Source organism: Ciona robusta, chromosome 1 (assembly GCF_009617815.1).
Source record: "Ciona robusta chromosome 1, ASM961781v2".
In the NCBI taxonomy this organism is placed as follows: Eukaryota; Metazoa; Chordata; class Ascidiacea; order Phlebobranchia; family Cionidae; genus Ciona; species Ciona robusta.
In genome coordinates, this window is record NC_143235.1 from 2,084,220 (window position 1) to 2,109,076 (window position 24,857).

At 35.2% G+C, this 24,857-nt stretch overlaps 3 protein-coding genes across 5 annotated transcripts; 1 reads left to right on the plus strand and 2 right to left on the minus strand.

The window, feature by feature from the left end:
- Positions 1-297: 297 nt before the first annotated feature.
- Positions 298-3,100, minus strand: LOC149741270 (charged multivesicular body protein 5-like). The gene is made up of 6 exons (XM_089893932.1): positions 2,907-3,100; positions 2,425-2,576; positions 1,923-2,088; positions 1,572-1,680; positions 1,106-1,215; positions 298-680 (listed from the first exon to the last, which is right to left on the minus strand). Exons 1-6 carry the CDS (start codon positions 2,973-2,975, stop codon positions 633-635), a joined length of 654 nt encoding a protein of 217 aa, XP_089750058.1. The 5' UTR covers positions 2,976-3,100; the 3' UTR covers positions 298-632.
- A 708-nt stretch (positions 3,101-3,808) lies between these two features.
- Positions 3,809-12,015, minus strand: LOC149741271 (uncharacterized). Of its 3 annotated transcripts, XM_089893917.1 has the most exons (17): positions 11,842-12,014; positions 11,333-11,543; positions 10,888-10,988; positions 10,427-10,594; positions 9,885-10,075; positions 9,344-9,454; positions 8,556-9,247; positions 7,919-8,147; positions 7,380-7,592; positions 6,941-7,022; positions 6,521-6,607; positions 6,036-6,158; positions 5,341-5,469; positions 5,080-5,145; positions 4,706-4,776; positions 4,292-4,427; positions 3,809-4,016 (listed from the first exon to the last, which is right to left on the minus strand). In XM_089893917.1, exons 1-17 carry the CDS (start codon positions 11,894-11,896, stop codon positions 4,009-4,011), a joined length of 2,673 nt encoding a protein of 890 aa, XP_089750043.1. In that variant the 5' UTR covers positions 11,897-12,014; the 3' UTR covers positions 3,809-4,008. The 3 variants fall into 3 exon arrangements, with proteins under 3 accessions (XP_089750043.1, XP_089750042.1, XP_089750041.1); XM_089893916.1 differs by having other exon boundaries at positions 4,706-4,773; positions 8,556-9,454; positions 11,842-12,015; XM_089893915.1 differs by having other exon boundaries at positions 8,556-9,454.
- A 2,760-nt stretch (positions 12,016-14,775) lies between these two features.
- LOC149741272 (glutamate--cysteine ligase catalytic subunit-like) lies at positions 14,776-23,415 on the plus strand. The gene is made up of 15 exons (XM_089893920.1): positions 14,776-15,966; positions 16,825-16,937; positions 17,324-17,473; positions 17,529-17,594; positions 17,900-18,016; positions 18,288-18,346; positions 18,671-18,876; positions 19,243-19,349; positions 19,564-19,685; positions 20,013-20,125; positions 20,760-20,957; positions 21,310-21,418; positions 21,728-21,804; positions 22,142-22,259; positions 22,509-23,415. The coding sequence occupies exons 1-15, from the start codon at positions 15,814-15,816 to the stop codon at positions 22,697-22,699; spliced, it is 1,899 nt and encodes a 632-aa protein (XP_089750046.1). The 5' UTR covers positions 14,776-15,813; the 3' UTR covers positions 22,700-23,415.
- Positions 23,416-24,857: the final 1,442 nt, after the last annotated feature.

Genomic DNA, 24,857 nt, shown 5'->3' on the forward strand with positions numbered 1-24,857 from the left:
TTAATTGCTAAGGGTACATTCCCATTCGTTCACCAAGTTCAGAGTAACATTACATAATGTAGCAATTCAATTCTGACATTGCAGGTTTAATCTTTGTTATTATAACAAACCAATTGCTTTGTTTACTATATGTTGGGATTAATAACCACCCTTCTAAGTGACTCTCCTTTTTCATACTAATCTCTTGAGTATTTTTAACGTTGATCGTTTTACTGTTGATTTTCTTCTGTTCGGGTTCGGATAAAATGATCTTGGCTGTCGTTTTCAAAGAGATAAATAAAAAATTAAGCTATGATATTTGAGACAGATAAACTACACGTTTATTGCGAGCACATGACTGTATACGCGTTCATAAAAGTTGAAGTGAAACAGAATAATTTGCGGCCTACTTCAAAACAATACAATTAATAAAAACATTATCTGAAAAGGTAACCCAAATTATTTCGTGGTTAATTTAAAATATTGAATGTTCCTGCTTTTTTACAACTTTATCTCTTGAATGAAACATTTCATGAAGGTACGAAAAAGAATAACCAATACTAGACCCAATGTGAAGGAGAAAAAGTTATAAAGTGCAAAAGGTATTGGACCAGACTCTTTCAGCTGCAAAACAGCAAGATCTATGCTGATACTCATGCTGGCAGTTGTGGAAGTCCAAACTCGTCAACTGGTACCCCTTCCTGTAATTCAAAAGATATGATGAAACAATTAGTTAACTTTGAACTGCAAATTGAATAGTTCAACTTTGTCATTGTTATTAACTAAACTTGTTCATTTGCGCATACTTGTCTCTAGTACAAGTGTTATGTGTTCAAGTCTCGCTGTGCCCATAATTGTAAGTGTAACCGAGTGGTTTACTATGAGTTGTTGAAATTGTCAGCCTTACATTAAATACTAATCACCTATAAAGTTACATACATGGTAACTTGTAAGCGGTTAAAACGGGCATTAAGGAACAGAACACCAATGTAATAAGTTTATAAGTAACATTGTACCACCATGCAAAGATAATTAAGTTTCATTCATTAGGCTATAAAATTATAGCCTACTACTATATACAGCACCACAGGATTTTCCATATAGAACTCAAATACCATTAACTTACCGAATTAGCAGGAACTGAGTCCCCAATAGCATTGGAAGGAGCGTTAGGGGCTGCCACTTCATCTCCAAGGAATTCATCTTCAAACATATCGTCACCCAACGCATCCAGCTCTGTAGGAAATATAATGTCAATAATTTGTCCATTGGATTGGAATAAATTGTTAAGTGATCGGATATTGTTTACAGAAATCATGTATAAAGTGGTACAGGCGGTCTTTACAACCAACACAACAAAGTCCTGGTGTAGCAGAAGATTTTTAAAGGGGAGGAGATTCAACTGTATTTTGAAACATATTTTATCACACAAGTGCGAAAATCAGAGGTGCAGCGCAATGAAAAATAATTATTTGATGCGTTATATTTTACAAAAAAAGGTTCCAAACCCCCTGACCCCCGTAATACCTAGTTTATGTTGACAACAAACACAGTCAAGGTTGAGCAAACCCTTCCTCTATCGAACATCTCACCTGCTTCTAAATCATCTTCATCCAACTCAGGTGTCCCGTAACTTCTGCCAAGCGTTTCTTGAATTTCTTCCGACATTTCCAACATGTCTGCCATGTCATCTTGCAAGTCCTAATATAAATTAACACAACATGGTTTTATCCATTAACACAACATAAAAGTAAAATAACATACCATCATTTTATAAGATTTTGAAACTGCTTTTCTGATATAAAATACTATTTAAAGCATAAAGATGTAACCTCAAAAGATTTGTCTGGTGTATGTTAGAATTTACAATGACACTTTAAACTTTTTGCAATTCTCAGGGTGACTTGCACACCCTGCAGTACTGCACCATATTAATCATTTACCTCTATCTCATCAAGGTTGATTTTCTTGTGTTCTTTTTTCATTTCTTTGAGTCCAATTTTCATTGCCCCAACCACATTCTTTGTGTCTTTTATTGTTTGTATGGAATAGTTGGTTTGCTCCATGTTAAAGCTTTGGCTCATCATATTGTCTCGTTGTGTTTCATACCTGTGTTGAGGAAGTTATATTATAGCATTATGAATTAATAAGACTAATTTATCCTGTGTGGTGGGGCAAAGACTGTCATTATAACATGGGTGTTTTGTTTCATACACCACGTGACCGCTTACCGCTCAAATGTAACTTTGTGGGTAAATATTGTTGTATGGCTGACACTTTAGACAATTCATCATTGACCACTTGGTTGGGGCAATTGTGCAGAAGTGTCTTGCGCAAGGACACACATACAGACACAGATAATAGTAGCAGGGTCAATCCCCAAACCCTTAATCTCTGGACTAGAGGCAGGTGCTTTTAACATTGCAAACAGATAAAGCAATTTACATTTTCTTCTGCTTTAGAACTCTAAGTGCTCGGTTTTGAACAGCTTTCTTGGCAGGTCCCGGCCTCATTTTTTTCATTTGGTTGCGATACTTTAGAAGCTCTGCATCAAGCTTTGAGATTTTCTTTTCCACTGACTCCGTTCTGTCATCAACCTGTGCCAAATAAATGTTTGTAAATTATATATTACCAACATATGTTACGTTAAGTGTAAAAGTCACAAGATGTAATGGGTGTATAGAACAAACATAATTTATATTTATCTCTATAAAAACAAATGTGATTACCATATTAATAACAACATTGATGAGAAGGAAACTATTAACAAAATGACAGTTTAACACATTATGATAGAAAATTACTTGAGAAAAAGTGTCAAATAAATCAGTTATTACTCGACGTTACCCTTTGCTATACGTACCTACTAAAAATACATTTTTGTAATTGCAATTAGGTATGTCTAAAACACTTTATACAACACTTACAGAGGCAATACAATCATTAAGCGTTGGTGCTGGCTGCTTTGGTTTTGAACTTCCAAAGATTCGATTCATGGTGATAATTTAATGTAAAGCACAGATATCCAAAATACGAGACTAAGTTGACAACATGTACTGTTACAGTTATATATATATAACTATTACGTGTTTTTCGTGGTGGTTCTGTAACGAAAAATAAATTGATTAAGAATGTACAGAGTAACGAAAATCGAAGAATTTTATAAAGCGAAAATAGGCCAGGGGAAGTAACGGTAAAACAACAGTCGTTTTAACATAAAAACTAGCCTCACTCATAACCTATTCTATTATACAAAACATATGTGGCTGAAAACACCCTAAATACTTCATAAAAACACTTAATATCACACAAAAGCAGAACAACAAACCCCTTTCGTTCAGGAAATTGTAATAACAGCTACGCTCTAACTTTAACCGATGGAGCGTAACGTAAAACTCACGTGATGCTGTGATGTCATATAGGCACATGACAGGGCACCCGTGCTTCGTCTTTATCACAGATGAATTTTGGTCATTCTGTAATGGCTCCAGCACTGTTTGATGACTAATCGAACAAATAAGACAAACAAATTACGGAGATGTGTTAACTTAACATACCTTAAAGCCTTAATACCTTGTAAGCGAGCCTATACTTTTATCCCAAACCGTTTTTAATGACTATTTTGCCGCTAATGCTCGTCCCTTGGCGCGTATGGAGTTATAAAACAATGTAACTAACCGCCAACCGCCATGAACTGGTGACCTACGCTTTTCCCCAAAACGCATACTCAGACAATGGTAGCAGCGTCGAGCCTCAAAACCTGCCCATCCTGACCATAAGCAGGCGCGTGAAGTGAACCACGTTGCCGAAAGATAGGCACAACAACAACTGAGCGTCTAACGTCCATGTATTTACACCACAGCGATAAAATAAAAATCACAATGTGTACAATAAAGTAAAAATGGCACCAATGCAAATAACGAATGAAATGAATAAAATAAGGATGAGAAATCTTGACCAATTGAACTGGAAAGCAGATGCTCCTCAAATAGCTAATATATTTTCATGGTTGTTTTTCCCAGTTTGATTTCAATTGACTGTTAAAATAAAACAAAAGTTAATAGAGACCTGTCATAGGATCTTTTATTCAGTCCATGGTTGCCTATTACTCTAACAGCCAGAGTGTTACTGTATGGATCTTAAAAGATGTTAATACTTGACGCTTCCACGAAGATATACGACAAGGGCTTTATAGGTAATAGATGCCTATATTATGTCCATACTTCTATTTGTAATAAATGCCAACAATCTCAAATGAATGTTCACATTATGTCCATAATCTTTTAACGAACTACACAAGTGTATTACGCACCTGGTAAGAAACATGAATGTTGCCCAGGTGTTTGTACCCAACAACACCCCCGTTGTACGCATTTAAACCATTCATGTTCACCACAATCCACCCTTGTAATGACACTTGTACAGCTCTCGGATAAGTTGCTGGATTCCTGTGATATATTTTTATATTTATTCAAGAAGTATTTTATATTTATTCAAGTAGAAAACTGGAGAATAAATAAAATTAAGTTACATATGTGGTGACCAGCAAGCGAGCACAAGGTATAACAGAACACCAGTGTTATAACGACTATCGAGGATAAAAAATATGTTATATTTCTTTATTTAAACCTCTTATCTGTCCTACAATAAAAATTTCTATCAGACATACAGTTTAAACATTATTTGCATTTCAAATTCAGTTAAGTAAAAAGTCATTCCAACTCACCAATGCTGAATGTTCACCGTCCATGTGTTGTGTTCTTTGCTGTGTTGATTTAATTTGTGTGTTTTCTGCTGCTGCAATGTAAGCAAATTAATAAATGAGGAAAAAAGTTTAAAGCATGAACTGTAATATATACAGTAAATGTGAACCACCCGCCTGTTAAATGCAGTAGTATACATGAGCTATTTGACCAATTTTTGTACAAGTATATCTGATTGTTTAGTGTTTAATAAAGTATACAGAACCAATTTTTGTACAAGCATTTCCATACATACGAGCTAACACAATACCTCTATAAGATACAGGTGTATAAAATTTCACTATAAATTTACATTTAAAAGTCTTCATATGGTAAAGTATAAATCAGGAGTACATACCTGTTTGTTGTGTATTTGTACCTGACATGAGGTTCTGTGCTTCTGTTACCGATGCCACTGAAAACACTGTAAAGAAAAATATATTTCAATTTTAAAAAGTGGTTTCAGAAGACCAAAATTATATTTGGGATTTTGTGTAATAGGAGACCCATTGGTCATTAATGGGTTGTCCAAATTATCAGCCATACATGAAACTGAAAAAGTTAGAAAAATATAGAATGACATTAGATGGATATCGTTATATGGTTGGTTACAACTCACTTAAGTTTAGCGTTGGGTCATCAATAGGAGAAATACATCTAGCATTTGAAGCAAGTGGGTTGCTTGGATTCAACATGAGTGTAAGAAGTGGGTTGGCTGAGGTATCCAGGTTCAGGAGACGAGATAGAACTAAAAAAATCAAAATTTAGTGTGCAGATAACTTGATTTTTTCGCATAATCTTTATAGAATATTAGAATGCAGTACAATGCTATCTCATCCATATGGAATGGACAATTTTTCATGTTTCGACATTAACATTAGTTACCATAAGAGTACGTTTATATAAACCATTCTGTTCTACGTGAGTGAGGAACTACACCGTGGAAGGCGAATGGACCCAAGATTTCGGCTACAGTTGGCCCATTATCCTATCTTGACATTGACACCAAAGATTTTAAAACCTATTAGTGACCATTGGGTTGGACCAGTGTTGGCTAAGTGTCTTACCCAAGAAGATACACCTATGGCTATTAGTAGTATGCATTAATCCCAATATCCTTTAGTTACGATGCAAGCCCCTTCCTAACCACAGAACTGCAAGGCTGTCAAATAAGTTAATTTACCTATGCAAGTACAAGAACATCAGACTCATAAAACATTACCATAATATAGGTGAGCATTAATATAGAACAGAATTATTGTAAAACTTGGAAATTATATCACAAAATACAATACAACAATACTATTTACTTACCACTCCCATGGACCCAGCAACACCCAACTGCTACACATTCACTTTCACTGTTGGCCACAACAGATGACAAGCAAGGTAAACTAAATTTACTTTTGCTATATAAGCCTTCAGCATTTTGACATTCTGTTAAGAGAAAGAAAATTTTTATAAGCCACCATTTTTTAAGGTAAAGGTATCTTCGTAGCTTATTATAATTGTTCTACCTGTTATTGTGAATGAAAGTTGTTAAATTAAACAAATAAACATAACTTGTTTATCTCAGCGTGGCGAGGCAATGACGGGCACATCATAGAACCATAGAGATTTAGGTCAAAATTGGCCCATTACCCAAACACACAGGGTTCTAAAACCCAACAGTGATCGCTGGGTTTAAGAAATGGCCGCTAAGTGTCCAAAGACAAAGAGACCAATTAGTAGCAAGCATCATACCGGGTATCTTTCCGTTACGATGTAAGCGCATAATTCTAATTTAAACAACCATTTACCTTTAGTTACAGTTGGCTTTCCACCACCAATAAGTCCCAACAAGTTTCTCTCAAATTGTGGAATTTCATTTGTTCCAGTTGAAAGTGCTGAAAGAAAGAATTTTATTCATGGACTACTTGAAAAGATACAAAGCTATTCAACTTAGTACAACCAAACTTAATAGAATTATTTTAGAAATATTAAGTTATAATATAACATAGGGTGACAATTGGGTTAACTAAAAGTTAAATATTGTAATTAATTGGGTTTGTTTTAATGTGAGTATAACAGCTCATATTATGACAGAATTGTATTCATTTTACTTTTGGTTAAAAACTAGAACGATTATTAGTGGTGTCGGAAGTTAAAATAACCACTGTAAGTGTAAAGGAAAACCCTCCAAACAAGCGCAGTGACAGTTAGGTTTTAAAGTAAGTTACCTGAGGTTAGTAAGTTTGTTTCTCCAGAAAGAACTTGTTGAATGACTTCAGAACTTGGTAGAGTTAAACCATTTGGTCCATACTGAAATAACAACAATGCCTGATTACTTTTAGGTAATGTTTCAATGGGTAACGTATGCAAAACATATTTTATGGGAAAACTGTGTTATATATCTTAAATATACTGATGTAAGGTAGTGCATCATAGGTTTTAACGTATATAGGAAAAGAACATATGCATAAAAAAATACAGTTAGTATAAAATTTTGGAAAAACTTTTAAAATGATGTTCAGCTTTTAGCTATTGACTTTTAGATTACCATGGAATTGATACATTTTTATGACAAATATTTTTGATAGTTAATAATATAATAATGCTCTATTATAAAACATAGTGTAATTTCAAAGATTTAAATTAACAAATATTAACACAGCTTACCATTTGAGCAAAGGAACATATTTTAACCATGTCCCCTTTGACCATATTCAGCAACTTCATAGTTTGGCACATTGACTTAATCCTGGTGTATGGACTAATGGGTTTAACAACCAAAGTTCTGTTGCTTGCTACGGGTTTTGGTGTTTTAGGCAGAGACTGGCTTTTTAAATCATTGCTGTAGTAGTTAGTACTTGCGACTGGTGTCTTGATCATCTGTTGAAATTTAAAACATAAATACTTTTTAATAAGTCTGCCCAGCGCTATAATATTCGTTGGCACACATGCCTTTATAACAGAGGTTTGGGTTCCAGACCAGGAACTGCTTACTGCTAGCATTCTGTGTGTCTTATTTATAGATTTAAGGCTTCTGTGTGTCTTATTTATAGATTTAAATTGTAGCCAAAGAATTGTAAGTTTTTTGGCAAATTCTTTTGATTACATTTTAAATTTTACAACGCCATTTTACTAAGTTTACGAATAAATTATAAACATAGAAGGGCTTTAATTTTGTGTTGCTGATTATAACATGAAACACTTACGGAGCCATTTTGATTCAAATAAGCGACTAAATTTGATTGAACAATGTAAGGAACTTGTGGTCTTGCTTGGTTGAATAAAACAAGAGAGCAAAGTTTGGCGTTTCCCAACAAACATAGAACACGGTTTTGATCCCATGCCTCTACAGCTGGGTTGTTTTGCATTGGTTTAGGTGATGGGTTAGATATGAAAGGATCCTTTGTAGGAATTGGGTTCACAAACTGTGAAGTGCTGTAAAATATAGCTGTGTATAAGATACAGGGGTAGTGGGTTCAAATCTCTGTGGTAGTTTTTGTAAATTTTGCTAAATCACTGGCACAATGGCACAGCAGTTTGAGCGGTAGAGCCCAAAGTTTCCATGCTGTTGTTGTTGCTCAAAACTGCTACCGCTGTGGGCACACGTTTCCTTTGGCCAGAAACTTATGGTCCAAATTGAGAGCCATACATAAAACAGTGAGAAAATCTTTTAAAACCAACCTTATTTATACTTACACAGAACGGCAAACAACATTGATTATAACACAACTGTTCTGTTTCATACACGTTGTGCCCACTTACAAATTACCACATGTGGTATAATTTGTAGACGGTTCAAATATAATTTAAAAAAATTTACTCAAAATATAATTTAAAACTTACTTTTCAATTACGTTGTTTAAATTAGGAGGTGTACGAGCATTGGATGTTGGGGTGCTTGGTCGTGTTTCAGGAAACAACACGGCTACTGTGGTACGAGGGGATATGTTGTTTATTGTTCCTTGGGTGGATCGCCATTTGTATGTTGATGTTTGAACGGGTGGGTTGGTGGTATAGTAAGTTGATGTTGTTGTTGTTCTTGCTGTCGTTGTTGTGGTAGTTGCCATTGTTGTTGTTGTTGTTGCTGCTGGTGTTGTTGCTTTTAATGTTTCTATGGTTGTTGTTGTTATTGGAGTTGTTGTTGTTTTTGGTGTTGTTGTTGATGCCATTGGGGTTGTTGTTGTTGTTCCCATGGGGGTTGTAGTAGTTGCCATTGGTGTTGTTATTGTTGCTGCTGGTGTTGTTGCTTTTGATGTTTCTATGGTTGTTGTTGTCATTGGAGTTGTTGTTGTTTTTGATGTTGTTGTTGTTGCCATTGGGGTTGTTGTTGTTGCCATTGGGATTGTTTTTGTTTTTAGTGTTGTTGTTGATTTTGGTATTGTTGTTGTTTTTGGTGTTGTTGTTTTTGGTTTTGTTGTTTTTGCTTTTGGTTTTGTTGTTGTTGTTGCCATTGGTGCTGTTGCTTTTGTTGTTGTTGCTTTTGGTTGTGTTGTTGTTGCCATTGGTATTGTTGCTTTTGTTGTTGTTGTTTTTGGTGTTGTTGCTTTTGTTGTCGTTGCTTTTGGTGTTGTTGTTGTTGTTTTGGGGGTTGTTGTTTTTCGGGTTGTTGTTTTTGGGGTTGTTGTCATTGTTTTTGGTGTTTTAGTTGTTGGAATCGTAAATTCAATAAACAACCACGATTTTTCTGTTGTTGTAGTTTTTGAAACAGTTGATTCATTTTCTTCATTGTTTTCTGCTGGTTTCTGAATATGTCAATTATGTTAGCTGTTAGGTGTTTATACAAACAAACATAGGCAAAGTTAGGCAAAGTTTGTGCGATTCGTTACATTAATCAATGCGGTTCTATGAGTGTAACTGGATTTTAACAATGTCACCCCAGATTTAGTTATAAATGCAGTCTCATAGTCATAACATTTAGATGTGGTAGACTTGTAGTGCAATCATAACCCAAGGATACCGGGTTCGATGCTCGACTAATGGGTGAATGTGTCCTTGGGCAAGACACTTAACAGGTATTTTTCAAACCCAATTGTTACTGATTGGTTGTACCACCCTGGGTGTTTGGGTAAAGGGCAATAAATTGTGGCATAAATCTCATGACATGCCTTCAGCCTTGTAAAATAGAAGATTAGTTAGAATAAATTAGCATGTTCATAAGTAACACCAACTTACGATTTCCACAGGTTCATTGGTATTCGAATCCATCGCACTGGAATAGAAACACCATGGCGCATTATCAACTTTGCTGTCAAAACAACATCCTCTATTCATACATTGATCTTTAGTGATCTGTTTCCACCCACAGTCTGTTCTTAAGGAGGAAGGAACCTGTTGGCATTTTGCTTCTGATGCTCTCTCAAGGACTAAAAGAAAAAATCGATTAAATATTTGAACCGTTTTAAACAAAAAGGTTAAAACGCTTGTATTTTTACAGTTAATTATTTAAAATACCATGAAAGCATTTTTGTTCTATCTGTGTGAGGTCTAACAGCATGACACGCTCTGGGACCTGAGATTGTGTTCACAGTTTGCCCTAGACCAAAAGAGAACTGAGATTTAGGCCAGAGTTACCCCCTACAGGCCTAGACTACACCATTACCGTTAGACCCAAAGTGCTACAATTCAATAAGAACTGTTGGCCTATTATATTAACCCTAGGACCTAATCAATACAGAATACAGTTAAGATAAATACAAAAGAAAACAAACACTTACATTTATCATAACATGGGAGGTTCTGCGATACGAATGGGTCCCAACAGCAACCAGCATCCAAACATTCATTTTCATTAGTAAGCATCCAAGGATTGTCCAGCAATGCCTGGCATTCTATCCTGTAGTTTGGTGGTGTGGTTTCACATGTGGGTTGTGAGCATAATGACGCTGTTAATGTAAAATACAGGGTATAATAGATGAATGATTGTAGCTTATTTATCCTTGCAGGTCAGGGTCAAATACAGTGATTATAAAAACATGGGCGTTCTGTTACGTACACCTCATGCATGCCTATGAATTACCATGTATATATGTAACTTTGTTTATAGTTATACTTTGAAAGGGAGTTTTTTATGTGCATGACAGCATGGCTAATTTATTTAGATGAGTATAAGGGATCACTCCAACATACAGTGGTTTTGTTTAAAAAATCAATGTGAAATAAGATAATATGAACTTACAATCTTTTTTAAAACATCTTTGCCTCACATCAGAAGCAGTATCATCCCAACAGCAATTACGAGATAAACATTTCTTCTCGCTTTTACCAGTGTATTCACAGCTAGAAAAAGATAACGTTATTTAACACTGATATTTGAATGCCATATTGCTATTTTTTATGCCCTTTGTTTGGTACGGTTTAATGGTTGCCTAAAATGTTAGTTAAACAGAAAACAATCACCCACAAAGTTATATATTAGGTAATTCTAAGCTGCCACGTGGTGTATGAAACAGAACACACCTGTTTTACGACTGCCATTACCCCGCCATTCTAAGGATGAATAAGTTACATTCAGTTGGTCAAGTTTAACACTTTGGATCAGTAGCTAATGCTGTACTCGTTAATGTGTGATAAGCGATAGGTATATACAATATACAAATATTTCATAAACATATTTTACTTACGAGACCCTCCTTCCGTAAGCGGTTGAGCATTCTGCCGCACATGGAACGTTAAACATTTCCTTCTTCTCCTCGCCTTCTTCTTCCACCTCTCTCACTTCGCTTTCTTCTATTTCTTCCTCAAACTCGCCACTCTCAAATGCCTTCAATCTTCCATGCGTCCATTCCTTACTCAGATCAGAAGACATTTTCCAAACAAATTTTGAGAAACATTCTGCCGAAAAGTAAAAATAATTGTTATTAACAGTCTAGAACCTATCCCTGTGATTTTAAGATAAATTGAATTATTTAACACGGATAAATTTGGTCAAATCTTGGAAAAACATGTTTAAATCTGTTCTTCTCCAGACCAGAAGATACACATGCTGCCCCAACACTGGTGTTTAACGAACTATCGATTCATTCATTCATTATACAATCAAACAAACACATATAAACAATGTATTTTGGGACTTTCCTGTGTTAGATAGGATTAAAATTAATCTATTTTCAAAGAAAAACATTTCACATACCTTGCTGCAGTAAAAGAACAAACAAAACGACGAGAGGAATTTGAATTCTTGTCATCTCAAAAAAAACACTGTAGTTATATAAAAACCCTATGGTGTGTATATATAGGCCAGCAGTAATCTGCGAAAACTTGAAATTATTTGTTCAGTTTAAATGTGAGGTTTTATAATTCTGTAAACATTTTTTTAAGTTCCTACCCCAACCTACTATAAAATATATAGTGGGGTGGGGGAAGATGGGTCACCTTTAGCACATAATATCCAAATATCCTGATCTTGTTTTAAACAATTAACAATGGTCTATGGGAGTCGTGAGGATATATTTTTATAATTCTTTAAATGTTCTTTGTTCGCTTTCAAATGGGGCGAGAAAACAGGACGAAAAGGTGTCCCATCTTCCCCTACCCTTCTATACTACGAACGTAATTATTAATATCTTAGAATGATGAATGATAGCGAAGATATTTGTTTTATTTGTTTGTCACCATTTGATAATATCAATCTTACCTCAACTCACTAAAAATATTTTATACACGCTTTCCTGCTGGCCATATAGCTTGTATATATAGTACGTTGGGAGAATAAGATAATACACGTTTTCATTCTATTTTGTCTCCCAAATCCTACAATATGGTAACCCATGCACCTGACTAACTGTTCAATCCCAAAGAAACTAAACTCCCGCTCTTAAAGCTGATGGCTTATATCAGATGTTCGGCTTTCTAATAAGTCTTGAGGTGACTTAACTAATTTCAAAACTACAACGTTACTGCTTCTAAACAAGTTCACGTTCTGTACTCACAAATAAAAGTTTAGAAGTCCGCGCACCGACCATAGCATCATATAGCGATATTCCTATGTGTGTAGTTTAGAAGTAGGTATTACAAGCAACGGGTGTAATCACATTCTTCACGTCTCACACACTGACTTAACTTTGCGGAACAGAGATCGTAATTTTCAAAATGTCGAAAAAGATTCTAGCTTCGAGCCTGTATTATAACCTATAATCATGATAAAAGCCGAGGGCTCTAGCGTTTGCTTTCAACTAATTACAAGTTCTGATTACCGTATGTGTTTGCCGTAAAACGCGCATGTGTTCTTGTAAAATAATCACTGTATACCAAACGCCGGTCTTTTGTTCGGCGCTGTCTTCCGTCATTTTCATTGCAGGACACACGTGCATTTGAAGATATTTTTAATTACAACTTAAATGACTGGCGCCAGCCTGTCTGCACCAAAACTGAATTACCGTCATTGAAGAATCTTTAGAACTGTGAACATACTATAAGCGGTAACTAAGCGTATGTACAAAAATGCAAAAAGCGCTATAATCAAGACAATTGTATTATAGTAGGTTGCTTTATTTTATCGTCCCATTTGGCGGCATTTACAGATTTATATAACCGTATTCTATCGTTGCATATAGTTTACTGTTTTTTGTAGATTTTCTTTGTGTTGAAACGATTTAAAATGTTTCTTATAACAAGCGTTTTTCTATGTAACTTTTTTCTTCTACCTGTGACTGTCGACTAAGAATATAGTGCTGGTAGGTAAAATGAGACACCTTTATCACATATATCCAAATTTTCTGATGTTAACAATTAACAAGGGTCCATGGGAGTCGTGAAAATAAGGTTTTATAATTCTTTGATTGTTCTTTGTTTATAACCAAATGGAACGGCAAAATAAAATGAAAAGATGTCCCATCTTCCCCACCCAACTATATACCACGGACTTGCTTTTAACTTAAGGTTAAACTTGAACGTTTGAATCCTAAGCATTGAAGCGTAAAATCATGTCCAGCCAGTACTTGTTGTCCTACAAGTTGCTTTAGGGGTGTATTTACGGCTAACCGGACAGCTACAAAAAAACTTAACCATATAATAGTCAACGTATAATCGAACAACTCTAGGCCTTTAAACCTATAGGTTCCTTATATGGCAGATTTCGCCGTAGGCTACGTAGGCCTCCACTCATTCGTGTAGAGTAGAATATAGTTAAAAAAGACTCGTTCCATATACGTATTTGGAGCTAGTAGGACAACTAGACGGTGGGCTACCTTATAACGTGACGTTGTAGGGCCTCACTGCAGTAAAGATTATGAGACTATAACCCATATATTGGAATAGTGGAGAAAACCCCGATACATACGTTGAGGGTATTGGTCGACTCAAAGGCAAAATTTCGCTACAGGGTTTCTTGAAGCAGTACAGGCATCAGAGTGCGTCTTACTAGAGAAAGAAAAAAATGCAAGTATTCAATGGTAGTTATTTTCCGATAAAAATATTTATATATAAGGAAAAGAAAGGTAAACGAAAAGCTTAAAATTGTAGTGAGTGATATATCGACAGCAGAGGTTGCGCTAATACATGTTTAAAGGTTGAATTTATTGCAAATATGTTTTACGCTAAAAGGAAAGAAACTATTATTTGGTATAAGTTACAATGTATAACATACTAAGTTTAGGACTTTATTCTACGTGGGTGAAGTCCTATGCAGCGCTTTACAGCATGGGACCTTAGATTTAGGCCAGAGTTTGCCCATTACCCTGACACCCAGATTGCTACAACCCATCCGTGACCACTGGGTTGGAGCAATGTCTGCTAAGTTTCTTGCCCAGCAAGGTAACATACGCGTATTAGTGCACTGAACCTGTATTCCAGCAACCATCATCCTGCGTTTTAACCTTCATTTTTAAGAGTACGTCTCTTATGTTTCTGCATGACCAGCGAACCTGAAATAATGGTATAGTTTTAACATTCTAAGGTGCCCACACACGATTGCCTGCGCCGTTGCATCCATATAGCTCTGGTCTAATCCTATAGTTATTCATTCATTCATCCATTCATTCATTTTAACCCACAACGTGCTTTTAATAATCCTTATATAAGACAGGAAGCGTGTTATTTAACGCAGGCGAGGAGTAAGGCTATAAGATTTAAGCCAGAGATATCCCATTTAATTAAAATACTACGCATATGGTCTGCTAGTGTGGAGCAAGAAATAAAATATTTCCGTATAATTTAATGCGTTATAGTTTATTTCTTCTAACATAAAAAAATAGTAAACTAAATCACAATATACTTTATCGGTACTGCCATTAATTTTATTGCCATTCGTAAATTAGAGTGTTCTATTCGCTCCTTTAAAACCTTATATGCGCCTCCGGGTTTCAAAAGCGTTAAACTTCAATTCTATTTCCGAAAAACGTAAGTATAAATGCTGCTGCTGAATCAGATTCTGTTAGCAAATCCTTACGGACAGTTTCGATTTATATGTGAATAAGGTTATAAAGATTCTGGTACTACGAAAACGTAACAGACAAATATCAAGGCCAACCAATTTATTGTACAGTATACAGGGTAGCGGAAGACGGGACACCTTTAGCACATATTATCCAAATATCCTGATCGTGTTTTAAACAATTACCAACGGTCTATATGGGAGTCGTGGGGATATACAGTTTTTTATTTCTTTAAAATGTTTTGTTTAGTACCAACTGGGCCTAGAAAAATAGAATAAAAAGGTGTCCCATCTTTCCCCACCCTACACTATATTAAAAATAGAAATATTTTGCCTACATAGCATCGTCAATCAAATCGTATGTTTGTTAATTCAGTTATATGGCCTAATAAATTAAACATGCAATATGCCATGTAACATAGCAATTAAATTATTGCATTCTCAGTTTATAATGTCTCGCAACTACCGGACATTAATATGTGTCCCTTCCCCGTTCCAGTTAAGTTGAAATGTATATTAAGCTTCGTAGAGTTCCAGCCGAGTGAGTCAAAAAGTTAGTCAACTGTAGTTTATACCATATACCGCCGAGATTACAATGTTCCAGCATTAGTTTTATTTGTCGCCAGATGTCTAACGTGTTCGTGATATATATGCCGGAACAAATGATTCATTTCTAACTATATTATATACATATAGTCGAAAGTTGTTTAAAGTTATTTCTGTCAAATAGAAATGGGATTTCTAGACTTCAATGGTGAACCGTTGCCGTTTAAGGAAATACGAACTCATATTGATCATGTAAAACGTCATGGAGTGTTGCAATTCCTGAATATTTATAGACGAGGAAAGGAAAGAAACAATGATGATTTTAAATGGGGCGACGAGGTAAAACTATCTAAGTAAATTACTGTGGGGTAAGATGGTATACTGTTATCGTGTTTTTAACAATTAGCATCGCTCTTTAAAGTCGTGAGGATATGGTTATATATTTTTTAATAAATGTATATTGCTACCAAAGGGAACGATAAAGGAGAATGAAAACCTCGACCATCTTACCTTACGCTATTGAAAATATTTTAACCTATAAGCGTATTATAATGATATAACGCCTGTCGTTTTACTTTTAATTCCTACCTCTTATTTGCTATGTTAATTTAATATATGACCTTTCTATTGTAATCATAATAAAACTTCAAAACTATATCATAAATTAATCTAAAATTGCAAATTTAGATATAACATGGTGCACGTGAATGTTACTCATATTTATGCAACCGTGGTCTACTTAAATATTATACGAGGCCTTGTATAGCGTCAAAAGCGATTGAAATTTGAATGGTTTCCTGTGCATGTTTGTTACAATCGTCCAAGTTTCATTGATATAACGATAAACCATAGGCACGCAAAAATATCAAACATCACATTACTACATTCTGCCTAACCTACTATACCTAAAACATTTTATGATCCCAAAAAATATACAGATGGTTTGGGGTAAAATAGTACACGTTTTTATTCTCTCTATAGTCCCCCTTTGGTAGTAAACAAATCATATTTAAAGAATTATATACCCGTATCCTCACTGCTCTAATAGAACGTTGTTCATTGTTAAAACACGATTGGGAAATATGGAATCTTATTTGGGCTAACGGTATCCATCTTACCCCACAGTACTATCCGCTGCAAATCGTTCTTACAATTTATATTTCTCGTCATTAACTTTTATTATTTGTCGTTTTACAGATCGAGTATTCGGTTGTACATTTCGATGATGAAGAAAAGAGAGCAAGGCTGAGTTTACGAGCCGAGGAAATTCTTGCAGCCTTACAAGAGAAATACAACGAAGCAGATATACCGTAATATATAATATTTAAATGCAATGTGGCTTTTGTAGCGTTTGGTAATTCTAAAATAGACCACTAGCAGGTTATTAGGGTGAAGACGTGTTGACGTCCTATATAGTATAAACATGTCGTTTTTTATTGGGAAAACCAAATATAGATTTGTATTTATCCTTTCAAACACGACTGTGAATAATAAATTATCAGAACTAGAAAAGGAATGGACCTATGAAATGAAAAAACGACAGTCGGTAAAACACTCTATACGGGTAAAAATAAGTTACTGAGAAAAAATGTCACACGCAACGCGTTTCTGCTAACTCCAGCCCTTAAGTCAAGAAATACATTCATCTGCTATAAAGTGAGAAGTGACGTATTTTGTAATGTATTTTGTATTTCAGGATTTGTGACCCAAAGTTGCCAGAAGGCGCGAGCTGGGGTTCGCATTGGAACCCAGAGTTTTCCAGTTTTTGTCTTGAAAATTCACCTGATAAGCCTTACCATGGGAGCTTGGAACATTTGGCTAAAGTGGAAGCGAACATGAGATACAGGTATATAGATATATAATTGGTTTGTATTAACCTTATTCTAATATTTAATTTGCAGACGAGAACAAATTAAAGAGTTTTTGAACCCAGACGAAATGGTTTTATCTCTTACAGGATTTCCAAGGTAAATTAAACAAAGTAGTTACTAATACACAGTGGAGGGTTTTAACGCAGTTTGACAACTAACACTATATATTAGTGTGGGGTAAGATGGATGCAATTAAAACATATTATCCCGTATTTCCTAATCATGCTTTAACAATTAACAAAGGTCTTTAAGGGTCGTGAGAATACGGGTATGTACAATTTTACAAATCTTTTTTGTTTACTACCAAATAGGACGATAAAGAGAATGAAAACATGGACCATCTTACCCGAACTCATTATATAACTCCTAATCCTGCTATATTTTTAATTTTCTTCCAACAGGCTTGGCTGTCCCGACTTTCTCCACCCTTCAACCGCAGTGCCCAACCCCATCGAAAACCCGGTGTCAGGTTCAATATTTTACCCTGACGCTGCGCTCTCTTGTCACCCAAGATTCCCGTAAGTGCGTTTTACAACTTGGTACATGCATTTATATGACATATAAGCTAGTGGGCAGGGGGAAGAAGGGACACCTTAGCACATAATACTCACATATCCAGATCATGTTTTAAACCACTTACAACAGGTCTATAGAAGTCGTGAGAATACGGTTTTATAATTTTTTTAATGTTCTTTGTTTACTATCAAATGGACGAGAAAGTAGAATATAAAGGTGTCCCATCTTCCCCCACCCTAACATATAAAACTTTTTTCATATTTTTGTTTTCAGGGGAATGACAGAGAGCATACGTGAACGAAGAGGTTGCAAAGTTGAAATTAATGTTCCAAGTAAGAAATTATTCGGTACTATATTGGTGAAGGGATAGAGTAAACGCGGTTTGACGGCGCACAGACCAGAACCTATGGTTTTATAAGGCTTCATCAAGCTACTCTAAAGATTCTTTCAAAAACTTACAGTAAAATAGTTAGAATTTACGATTGCGTGTGTAAAGCTGTAAGGATAGGAAAACAAACAATTGCGAGTTTTATAAATGGGGAAGTATAGAACGCGAAAGTAATTGCTCAATATCAGATGTAAGCAACTAAGTTTCAATCGCCACTCTATATTTATATTAAAATCGAAATTAATCCAATTTTCCGATTAAATCGCAGTTTTTAAAGACATCAACACAAAGTCACCGTTTATTGAAGTATTTAATGACAACGAGTCAAACACCGCAGCTAAACCAGATCATGTATATATGGACGCTACAGGGTTTGGTTTGGGACAAACTTGTTTGCAGTGTACAATACAAGCCAAGAATCTGGATGAGGCAAAACTACTGTATGATCAGTTAGCGCCTTGGTGCCCGATCATGGTATGTATTAGGTTTGGGGGAAGTTCAAACCTTTAAAACCTGCTCATCAGTGACTGAAATATATAGCACTGTTGAGGATTTTGGTCGATTCTGGCTTGATTCCTATATAATGGCCTAAAGTCTCACTGTATGCTGGTCTCATCGAAGGACCTCACTCATACAGAATATAAAGTAAATTAGTCCGACTAAAATGAACTTGACTAGAAGTAAAGGAAAGTACAAATACAGCAAACAGTTTTAGTAAATAAAAAATAAGCACAAAATTATATAATTACGGTTATAAAATATGGGACATTATTTGCTAACGGTATCCATCTTACCCCGCAATTCAATGTATCCCACCCATATAAATGTAATACATTACAGATAGCTCTGAGTGCCGCCTCTCCGTTTTACCGAGGATATATTACAGACACCGACACACGTTGGGGCGTCATCTCGGCGAGTTGTGATGATAGAAATGCAACAGAAAGGCAAGTTTTAAAAAGATTGTTTAATTAGGATACAAAATTATGAACAGTTACATACATGGTAAGTTGCAAGCCGCGGGCACGAGGTGTAGGAAGCAGGACACCCGTGTTATAACGACTGTCAATGCCTATCTTGCGAAGATAAATAAGTTTTACAACCATTACATTGATTCACAAGATTATTAATGTGCATTAATATTCCACTGTATTCGCGCAGGTCAACGGATCTAAAACCACGGCACGGACCAATTGAGTTATATTTATCACCCCAGTATCATAAGTACAACGATCTTAACTCTAAGATGAATAAAGAAGCAAAGAATACGCTGTTAAAAGGAGGTTGGTTTATATGCGCTGATTATTTTAGCCCACATATGCGTTGCTGGTAACAATTTTAACACTGATCAAGAAAAACAATTTTAAAGATATAGTTATGCGTATCGGTAGTCCTAAATTCGAGGTCATATATAGTATTGTGGGACACGAATATATACCACGAGCACCTATAAATCACCTGTCCTGTGCAGTCAAACTGTATATTTAGCATGGTTTTTAAGAGCGGTAAGTTGCATATGCATTATATTCACAGTGCTATAGTGGTATAGCACCTTAAGTGACGATGAATTTATATGAGCATTTATAAACGTAAAGTATTCTACCATATAGGTGTGGAAGAAGGGATTGCAAACCACATTGCCCACTTATGGGTGAGAGATCCGTTGAATTTATATTCGGGTAGAATTAATATCGACGATGAGACTGAAGCTGATCATTTTGAGGTAAATATGCAAAATATAGGTGTCTCTATATGCAATAACAGTTGAATAAAGGTAACTTGCTTTATTGTCGTGTGGCCGGAAAACATCAGTCGTTATAACACGGGTTTAACACCCCGTGCCGGCTTACGAGTTACAATTCATGTTCCTTTTTGAGTTTTTTCCTTTGTTAAGCTGATAATTTGAACAACCTATTACCACTAAGTTGGAGGTAGGCGCGCTAAGTTACAGGGCCTCACGTTGAAACTAAATCACTGGTTCGTAGGTTAAAGAAGTTAATGCCAAGTATCATGACCCATACAGTTTAATTTTAATGGTAGTAGCAGACGAAAACTTACAATTCCCTTGTAGGTTTAAAAACGAAAAGATTTGATCATATATAGCTTATGAGTCATAAACAATAAAATAGTCGGTTGGGGTAATTTAAGCCCATGTTTTCTTTCCCTTCATTATTCCGTTTCATCGAAAACATTGAATATTTACAAAATTATATAATCGTTTCCTCACGACTGTTAAATTGACGTGGTTGTTGTTAAAAACACGGTTAGGAAATATGAGATATTACGTGCAAAAGGTAGGCTATCCATCTTAACCCACAGTGCTGTACAACGTTACTAATAAAACAACATTTATGCAGTACATCCAGTCAACAGTCTGGTATTCCCTGCGTTTCAAACCACCGACACCGGACAACTCCATTGGTTGGAGGATTGAGTTTCGTGTTCTTGATGGTCAATTAACGGACTTTGAGAACGCTGCGTATATTGTGTTTGTTGTTCTACTGACGCGAGTCATACTTGCTAAGCATCTTGACTTTACAATACCAATGTCGCGTGTAAGTGTTAAATATATTTAAATGAATAACACGAATGAATTTTATTTATCTTTTTTATTGCAATAACTTCTGTCATATTAGTTAACTTTTTGAAAAGATGAAAATTAACAGCAAAAAGACAGTCGCTGTAACACGATATCGGGTATTGCAACGATAAAACTACATATACGTGGTAACTTGTAAGAGCAGGGCACAGCATGGTCTATGAAACAGAAAATGTAGTAATTGGCCAAAATACAAGACCTTTGGCGTGACTTTGGTTTGAAAGACCTCATCCATATATAATAAAACTTAATATGAAAGAATTTGCATCAATAAAATAGTTTATTGTTAAAATGTTAAAACTTTACAGATAACGACAAACATGAAGAGAGCACAAAAGAAAAACGCAGTTCTGTCTGAATTATTTTACTCCAGAAAATGCATCAAAAACAACAAAGTAGAGAATGGAAAAATCAAAGGTATGAATGTACTTTATTTATTTATTTATAAACATACGTCAAATGCGTTTATAAAATATGTGTAAAATACACAGTAATGCTTGGGGAAGATGGGATACCTGTTTACTCATTTTCTCATCCTATTTGGTAGCAAACAAAGAACATTCAAAGAATTATAAAACCGTAATCTCGCGACCCCCACAGACCGTTGTTAATTGTTTAAAACACGTTCGGGACAATTAGATATTATGTGGTAAAGGTGTCCCATCTTCCCCTACCCTACCATATATCTCCCCCTATCATCATATAGCATATTCTATACAATTTTAGAGAGCAGCACCTCAAGACAGAATGGATGGGTAGAAGTTGACGAAGAGATGACGATAGACAGGTTTATAAACGGAAAGGTGAATATACCATTATGTATGGCTGACAATTTAAAAAAAAACAGTGTAGACCACTGGGTTGCAGCGAATGCTGTTAAGTGTCTTACCCAGGGACATAGGTATCGCCCACAATGGTAGCAACGTCGTGCCTGCATCCATTTATATTTTTATGCGAATGGCGCGCGCTGTAACCACGCCTTAATTAAGCAGTGTGTTAATAATTTATTAATATTAAAAAAGGGACTTTCAAATTACTATAAAGGGCAGTTATTAGTATAACGGATCTCTGAATTGTAGTAAACATTATGTGGCATTTAAATTTAAAATCATATAATTAATTTACATTTATCACAATAAGGAGGGATTCACGGGCGTGATACCCGTGATTCGTGAGTACCTGGATGAAACAGGAATTCAAACCAAAGCAAGAAATGTAATTGAACGTTATTTGGAACTTATCAGTAAACGAGCAAGTGGTGAGTGGTTGTTTAGACATATTTTGATCCTAACTACATCGATTTATTTATCTTTTATGCCGTTAGGGCAGTATAGGCTATAATTTGGGGTAAGATTGTTCATGTTTTTATTTTATTTTCGTCCGATTTGGGAGCAAACAAAGAATATTTACAGAGCTGTATAACGCATTTGTAAATATCTGGACTTTAGTAGTATTTGTTTTAAAATAGTGCAGGGAAAAATAGAATCTTATTTTAACCATTATATAGGTGAGTGCCTCACTGCAGCTCAATGGAAACGACATTACATTCGAAGTCACCCAGATTATAAACAAGATTCTGTTGTGTCACAACTAACAGAGTACGATCTTCTCAAGACATGCGACAAACTTGAAAAGGGGGAAACTTACGAACACCCGGTGTATTTGGACGTACAGCACCTAAACCAAAACGGCGCATGATGAAAATCTGCTAGAGTGAAGTCGTACCGTAAAGGCAAGACATGGAAATATAAGCCAGAGTTGGCCTATTACCCCGACATTGTATGCGAGCATTCAATTCTTTATGGGTGAGGTCCTACAGCGAGGTATGTTCTTCGCCGTAGAACCCCAACCATATATAGAATATAGAATACATCTATAGCATTTAGAATTAAAGCACAGATATTTTTACCCATATATTTTTAAATCTTCGTGTTTATACCTGTGTATTGTATTTAAACGTAACCTGCAATTTTATTAATATTTTTATATCATTTGTAATATTTCATTATGTATAGTTATATAGTAGAGTGGGAAAGATGGCACACTTTTTCAATCTATTTCTCGTCACATTTATAGTATTATATAGTAGTAAACAAAGATCTTTTGAAGAAATGTTAAACCGTATCCTCACGACTCCCACAGACGGTTGTTAATTGTTTAAAAGACGATCAGGATATTTGGATATTATGGGTTAAGGGTGTCCCATCTTACCCCACAGTAACGCTTACCGTCGTGTGTTTAATTGTTTGTTTAACTTATTTTTTACTGCTACTTATTCTCTTAGGATATTTTTCTTATAGATCAAATTAGAACCAATATGAGCAGGCGACATTTGAACTTCTATAAACTAGAAAATTTATATCATACGATACTATGTGATGTTTATATTTACCCATTAAAAATTATTTCTAAAGGTTCTGCATATAAGTTAAAGTATTTGGGTAGAACGTTGTCGTATTCTAGTTCCAAGCAGCATGTCAATGAACTGCATATAGTTTGTATTAACATTGGTTTAACATCAGTGATTCCCAAACTTTTAATATGTGATACAACTACAAGTATATATGTAATAACGGTTAGTGGCTATACAAGTAGTATAAAGTATGATATTTTCAAATAGCTATTTGTTTGATGGCAAATCATTTCCAAGCCATATTAAACAGAGAGGGCAAAACTCATAAGTTTGAATGCATTGCATTGTATCTAGATAGTAGGATGGGGGAAAAGGGGACACTTTTTGTTTTATTTTCCCGTTCCATAAGGTATAGTAAACAAAGAACATTCTTAAATTGTAAAACCATATCCTAACGACTCCCATAGACCGTTGTTAATTGCGCTTAAAACACGATCAGGATACTTTGCGGAACAGAGATCGTAATTTTCAAAATGTCGAAAAAGATTCTAGCTTCGAGCCTGTATTATAACCTATAATCATGATAAAAGCCGAGGGCTCTAGCGTTTGCTTTCAACTAATTACAAGTTCTGATTACCGTATGTGTTTATGCCCAGGTAGTAATTGTTGTTTTACAAGTTGCTTTATGGGTGTATTTACGGCTCATAATATCCGAATATCCTGATCGTGTTTTAAACAATTAACAACGGTCTATGAGAGTCTTGAGCATATAGTTTTATAATTCTTTGAATGTTCTTTGTTTACTACCGCATGGGACGAGAAAATAGAGTTAAAATGTGTCCCAACTTCCCGCATCGTACTACAACATAAGCTCAACCTTTTATTCTACATGGGTCAGGTGGTCAATTGTTTTACACCACAGAACTGGAGCAAGGCTAAGAATTGGGCCAGAGATGACCCATTAATATACTACGCATACATTCTGCAATTGTAAAGCAAAAACAACATCATTTTTGTGTAACTTATTGTGTTATATATTATTTCTAACATAAAAAATAGTTAACCAAGTCACAATAAACTTTATGGGTACCGCCATTAATTTTATGGTCATCCATAAATTAGAGTGTTCTATTCACCCAATTTAAATCTTTATGTGTCGCTGGGTTTTACAAGCATTATACTTTAATCCTGTTTTCGAAAAAAACGTATTAAGTATGAATGCGTCTGCTGAATCAGATTCGACAGTATTTCTGCGTCTGCTAATTCAGATTCGCCGTATTTCTGATTCAGGTATATTGCTTAGTAAATCAAACATGCAATACCGGATGTAATATATAGCAATTAGATTGTTTTATTCCGAGTATAAATTGTCTCGCAACTACCGCAAACTAAAATAAGTTTCTAACCCGTTCTGGTTAAGTTAAAATGCATAGCAAGCTTTCTTGATCTTGTTCATGAGTTCCAGTCGTGTCAGTCAAAATGTTAGTCAACTGACATGTTATA

Excerpts from the sequence above, each read along its gene's own strand:
- LOC149741270 (XM_089893932.1), bottom strand. The coding sequence starts at position 2,975 with ATGAATCGAATCTTTGGAAGTTCAAAACCAAAGCAGCCAGCACCAACG. Across the intron at positions 2,089-2,424 it reads GTTCTAAAGCAGAAGAAAAT|GTATGAAACACAACGAGACA; the intron begins GTAAATTGCTTT and ends TCCTCAACACAG. Across the intron at positions 1,681-1,922 it reads TCAACCTTGATGAGATAGAG|GACTTGCAAGATGACATGGC; the intron begins GTAAATGATTAA and ends AATTTATATTAG.
- LOC149741271 (XM_089893915.1), bottom strand. The coding sequence starts at position 11,896 with ATGACAAGAATTCAAATTCCTCTCGTCGTTTTGTTTGTTCTTTTACTG. Across the intron at positions 10,076-10,426 it reads CCTCCCATGTTATGATAAAT|TCCTTGAGAGAGCATCAGAA; the intron begins GTAAGTGTTTGT and ends TTTTTCTTTTAG. Across the intron at positions 6,608-6,940 it reads AACAAACTTACTAACCTCAG|CACTTTCAACTGGAACAAAT; the intron begins GTAACTTACTTT and ends TCTTTCTTTCAG.
- LOC149741272 (XM_089893920.1), top strand. The coding sequence starts at position 15,814 with ATGGGATTTCTAGACTTCAATGGTGAACCGTTGCCGTTTAAGGAAATA. Across the intron at positions 19,350-19,563 it reads GATAGAAATGCAACAGAAAG|GTCAACGGATCTAAAACCAC; the intron begins GCAAGTTTTAAA and ends GTATTCGCGCAG. Across the intron at positions 20,126-20,759 it reads CTGAAGCTGATCATTTTGAG|TACATCCAGTCAACAGTCTG; the intron begins GTAAATATGCAA and ends ACATTTATGCAG.